General features: G+C 44.2%; 1 protein-coding gene across 1 annotated transcript in view; it reads right to left on the reverse strand.

Moving 5' to 3' along the window:
- dpy19l3 (dpy-19 like C-mannosyltransferase 3) overlaps positions 1-5446 on the reverse strand; it is a 66852-nt gene extending 61406 nt beyond the window's left edge. Inside the window, exon 1 of the mRNA XM_048605980.1 lies at positions 5319-5446. Coding sequence (XP_048461937.1) covers positions 5319-5412 — 94 coding nt within the window. The 5' untranslated portion in view covers positions 5413-5446. The remainder of the gene's footprint in view (positions 1-5318) is intronic.
- Positions 5447-6000: the final 554 nt, after the last annotated feature.

The raw sequence follows: 6000 nt of genomic DNA on the forward strand, positions 1-6000 counted from the left end.
CATTCAATTCATTCAAGCCAACTAAGTTTCCCAAACTAAACTATTCCCATTTGCCTGCATTTGGCCCTTATCCCTCTAAACCTTATGTATTCATGTACTTGTCCAAATGTCTTTTAAGTGTTGTAACTGTACCTGCATTTACCACTTCCTCTGGCAGTTCATTCCACATAAGAACGACCCACTCTGTGAAAAAGTTGCCCCTCACATTCCTTTTAAATCTTTCTCCTCTCACCTTAAAATTTTGACATCTGGTTTTGAAGTCCCAACCCGAGGGAAAAGATCTTTGCTATTCACCTTATCTATGCTCCTCATGACTTTATAAATCTCTACAAGGTAACCCTTTCAACCTCCGACACTCCAATGAAAAAAGTCCCGGTTTATCCAGTGTGACAATACTATGGATGGCTCCATTTTTTGCAGCAGCAGAAGCTGGAGCGGGAGCACTGAGAGCAAGGACCAGGGGCCTGCTGGAAGGTAAGTTCTTCATTTCGGCAGCGGAGCTGAGTGGGAGCGGTCAAATTGCGCTCTCGGAACGAGTGAACTGATATATTCGGGCAGTGGCTAAACCCGAGACACTACACATGTAGTGTCTCCCACCCACCTCCTCCTCTGACCAAAAAAAAAGACTCTGCTGAGTTGATAAGGTAAGTGTTTTCTTTTTCTTTTTTTTTATCGTGTGCAGATAAGTAGAGTGATTTGGTTCAAATTTTTTTCATTTCATTTATCTAGTATTTGATTTTATAGTAGGACTAAGTTAAGCTTAAAAGTAAAAATAGCAGGAGATCCCAGATCCATGTTATGCTCCTCTTGCTCAATATGGGAGCTCAGGGACGTGGCTGATGTCCCTGACTCCTACACGTGCAGGAACTGTGTCCAGCTGCAGCTCTTGTTAGACCGCATGACAGCTCTGGAGCTGCGGATGGACTCACGTTGGAGCATCCGCGATGCTGAGGAAGTTGTGGATAGCACGTTCAGCAAATTGGTCACACCGCAGATTAGGATTGCTGATAAGGCAGAAAAAAGCAGGAAGGCAGTGCAGGCGTCTCCTGTAGTCATCTCCCTCCAAAACAGGTATACTGTTGGGGGAGATGGCTCACCAGGGGGAGGCAACAGTAGCCAGGTTCATGGCACCGTGGCTGGCTCTGCTGTACAGAAGGGCGGAAAAAAGAGTGGAAGGGCGATAGTCATAGGGGATTCGATTGTAAGGGGAGTAGATAGGCGGTTCTGTGGTCGAAAATGAGACTCCCGAATGGTATGTTGCCTCCCAGGTGCACAGGTCAGGGATGTCTCAGATCGACTGCAGGACATTCTGAAGGGGGAGGGTGAACAGCCAGCTGTCGTGGTGCTTTTAGGCACCAATGATATAGGTAAAAAACGGGATGAGGTCCTACAAGCAGAATTTAGGGAGTTAGAAGTCAAATTAAAAAGTAGGACCTCAGAGGTAGTAATCTCAGGATTGCTACCAGTGCCACGTGCTAGTCAGAGTAGAAATGAAAGAATAGGCAGGATAAATGAGTGGCTTGAGAGATGGTGCAGGAGGGAGGGGTTCAGATTTTTGGGACATTGGGACTTGGTTGAGGGAAGGGCAAGATTGGCAACTAAATATCTCAGGATATAGATGCTTCAGACGGGATAGACAGGGAGGTAAAAGGGGTGGAGTTGCATTACTGGTCAGAGGATATCACAGCTGTGCTGAAGGAGGGCACAATGGAGAACTCGAGCAGTGAGGCAATATGGGCAGAGCTCAGAAATAGGAAGGGTGCGGTAACAATGTTGGGGCTGTACTAGAGGCCTCCCAAAAAGTGAGCGTGAGATAGAGGCACAAATATGTAGACAGATTATGGAAAGATGTAGGAGCAACAGGGTGGTGATGGGAGATTTTAATTTTCCCAACATTGACTGGGATTCACTTAATGTTAGGGGTTTAGATGGAGCAGAATTTGTATGGAGCATCCAGGAGGGTTTTCTAGAGCAGTATGTAAACAGTCCAACTCGGAAAGGGGCCATACTGGACCTGGTGTTGGGGAATGAGCCCGGCCAGGTGGGTGAAGTTTCAGTCGGGGATTACTTTGGGAATAGTGATCACAATTCCGTAAGTTTCAGAATACTGACGGACAAAGACGAGAGTGGTCCTAAAGGAAGAGTGCTAAATTGGGGGAAGGCCAACTACAGCAAAATTCGGCAGGAGCTGGGGAATGTGGATTGGGAGCAGCTGTTTGAGGGTAAATCCACATTTGATATGTGGGAGGCTTTTAAAGAGAGGTTGATTAGAGTGCAGGACAGACATGTCCCTGTGAAAATGAGGGATAGAAAGGGCAAGATTAGGGAACCATGGATGACAGGTGAAATTGTGAGACAAGCAAAGAGGAAAAAGGAAGCATACATAAGGTCTAGGCAACTGAAAACAGACGAAACTTTGGAAGAATATCGGGAAAGTAGGACCAATCTGAAATGAGGAATTAAGAGGGCTAAAAGGAGCCATGAAATATCTTTAGCAAACAGGGTTAAGGAAAATCCCAAAGCCTTTTATTCATACATAAGGAGCAAGAGGGTAACTAGAGAAAGGGTTGGCCCACTCAAGGACAAAGGAGGGAAGTTATGCGAGGTGTCAGAGAAAAGGAGTGAGATTCTTAATGAGTACTTTGCGTCAGTATTCACTGAGGAAGGGACATGACGGATGTTGAGGTTAGGGATAGATGTTTGATTACTCTAGCTCAAGTCAGCATCAGGAGAGGGGAAGTGTTGGGTATTCTAAAAGGCATTAAGGTGGACCAGTCCCCAGGTCCAGATGGGATCTATCCCAGGTTACTGAGGGAAGTAAGAGAGGAAATAGCTGGGGCCTTAACAGAGATCTTTGCAGCATCCTTGCGCATGGGTGAGGTCCCGGAGGAATGGAGAATTGCTAATGTTGTCCCCTTGTTTAAGAAGGGTAGCAAGGATAATCCAGGTAATTATAGACCGGTGAACCTGACGTCAGTGGTGGGGAAGCTGCTGGAGAAGATACTGAGGGATAAGATCTATTTACATTTGGAAGAAAATGGGCTTATTAGTGATAGACAGCATGGTTTTGTGCAGGGAAGGTCACGTCTTACCAACTTGATAGAATTCTTTGAGGAAGTGACAAAGTTGATAGATGAGGGAAGGGCTGTAGATGTCATATACATGGACTTCAGTAAGGCATTTATCAGGTTCCCCATGGTAGGCTGATGGAGAAAGTGAAGCCGCATGGGGTCCAGGGTGTACTAGCTAGCTGGGCAACAGGAGACAGAGAGTTGTAGTGGAAGGGAGTTTCTCCAAATGGAGAACTGTGACCAGTGATGTTCCACAGGGATCTGTGTTGGGACCACTGTTGTTTGCGATATACATAAATGATCCGGAGGAAGGTATAGATGGTCTGATTAGCAAGTTTGCAGATGACACTAAGATTGGTGGAGTAGCAGATACTGAAGGTGACTGTCGGAGAATGCAGCAGAACATAGATAGATTGGAGAGTTGGGCGGAGAAATGGCAGATGGAGTTCAATCCAGGCAAATGCGAGGTGATGCATTTTGGAAGATCCAATTCAAGAGCGAACTATACGGTAAATGGAATAGCCCTGGGGAAAATTGATGCACAGAGAGATCTGGGTGTTCAGGTCCATTGTACCCTGAAGGTGGCAACGCTGGTCGATAGAGTGGTCAAGAAGGCAAACGGCATGCTTTCATTCATCGGATGGGGTATTGAGTACAAGAGTTGGCAGGTCATGTTACAGTTGTATAGGACTTTGGTTCAACCACATTTGGAATACTGCGTACAGTTCTGGTTGCCACATTACCAAAAGGATGTGGATGCTTTGGAGAGGGTGCAGAGGAGGTTCACCAGGATGTTGCCTGGTATGGAGGACGCTAGCTATGAAGAGAGGTTGAGTAGATTAGGATTATTTACATTAGAAAGACGGAGGTTGAGGGGGGACCTGATTGAGGTCTACAAAATCATGAGATGTATAGACAGGGTGGATAGCAAGAAGCTTTTTCCCAGAGTGGGGGACTCAATTACCAGGGGTCACGATTTCAAGGTGAGAGGGGAAAAGTTTAAGGGAGATATGCGTGGAACGTTCTTTACGCAGAGGGTGGTGTGTGCCTGGAACGCGTTGCCAGCGGAGGTGGCAGAGGCAGGCACAAGAGCATCATTTAAGATAGATACACAAATGGGCAGGGAGCAGAGGGATACTGGTCCTTGAAAAATAGGCGACAGGTTTAGATAGAGGATCTAGATCGGCGCAGGCTTGGAGGGCTGAAGGGCCTGTTCCTGTGCTGTAATTTTCTTTGTTCTTTGTATGGTTTTAAGAGTTGTATTTTGTCCTGTTTTTTTCAAATGAAGAAAGGTTGAGACAGAAATATCCAGCAGTCTGCTCATAGCCAATAAACAGCTTGTGATGCCTCAGGTTTATTTTTAAATGCTGGAATAGAAGCAACCTGAATGGGTGGCGTCAGGTTCCCACAGAACCAGGATTTTTAGTTTTAGCTTTCAGCAGTTGCCAGGGTCCTGAAGCAGGATGTGGAAGCTTTCATTCCTCTCTCTGTCACAGCTAAAAGTTGGGGTTCTCTTCCTACTGCTAGAATTGCACATGAGACAAACTATTTTACTGATTTTGCCTTTGCCAATGGTATCTTTATAGGATGTTACTATATTGTAACAGTTAACTAGTAATAGTTAATATATTATTTTGTTAAGCATTTCGACAGTCACAATTTAGCCAATTCTTTTATCGTTTAATTTTGTCTGTATTTTTACACTACCTTTAAAATGAAGTGTGATTTGCTTAAAGTTGGATTAGTTTGACCAATTGAATTGCAGCTAGAATGCAATGCCTTACACTTACCTTTAAAAAAAGAAAAAGTCAGGGTCTAGGCTATCCTTTTAATATATTTTGAAGGGGTTTGGTCTGGTCCCTATAACTCAAACCCTCCAGTCCCAGTAACAACCTCAAATCTTTTCTGCATCCTCTCCAATTTACTTATACCCTTCCTATGGCAGGGTGACCAGAAATGTACATAGCAATCCAAAAATGGCCTAACTAATGTCCTGTACAACTATCCCAATTCTTATACTCAATGATCTGAGCAATGAAGGCAAACATCCCAAGTACCTTCTTAACCACTCTCTACCTGTGATGTAACTTTCAATAAAAGTTACCTGTACCCCTAGGTCTCTCTATTCTACAACACACTCCAGGGCTCATTATCTCTTCTCTTTAACAAAAAGACAGTTTCTAAAATATGGTTTTAGTCGTTTAAAAAAAAACTGTAACCTTTTCCATCCACATGTAGAAAGCCTACCAGTTTTTGGCTTTGTTTCAGGCTGCTCATCCTCCTGTTGTATTGGATGTTCTTCAGTGCCTTTAACAGTCTTTCTTCGTTTCAGAAATGTCATGGTCTAACTCGCACAGCTTCTTAGACACTACTGATCCCTAAAAACAGCGATTATAAATATTAATAATTATACCTCAACACAAAGTCTTCCATTTCAGTTCTGCATTGACTGTACTTGCGTTCCATTGATTATAATCAAGAATTAGTTTCATGGACAACTAAAATGCTTTTTCACGTGCGTGTGTCTTGTGATAATAAAAACATAAATTAGGGGTGATTGATATCAAGCTCAAGGTCCATTATTGTCAAGTGTGTAGGAACTTTCACTGAAAAGAAATACATCTATAATTACATGGGTGTTGGGGATGTGTGGACCCTTGAAAATATTTTTTAATGCAATCATAACCAAACCGAGGTTATTCCTAGACAACAAGGTGCAGGGCTGGATTAACACAGCAGGCCAAGCAGCATCATAGGAGCGGAGAGGCTGATGTTTCGGGCCTAGAACCTTCATCAGAAAAGGGGGAGGGGAAGGGGGTTCTGAAATAAATAGGGAGAGAGTGGAAGGCCGATAGAAGATGGATTGAGGAGAGGAAACAAACAGGTCGAAGAGGCGGGGATGGGGCCAGTAAAGGTGAGTGTAGGTGGG

This window comes from Rhincodon typus, chromosome 15 (genome assembly GCF_021869965.1).
Source record: "Rhincodon typus isolate 14 chromosome 15, sRhiTyp1.1, whole genome shotgun sequence".
Taxonomy (NCBI): Eukaryota; Metazoa; Chordata; class Chondrichthyes; order Orectolobiformes; family Rhincodontidae; genus Rhincodon; species Rhincodon typus.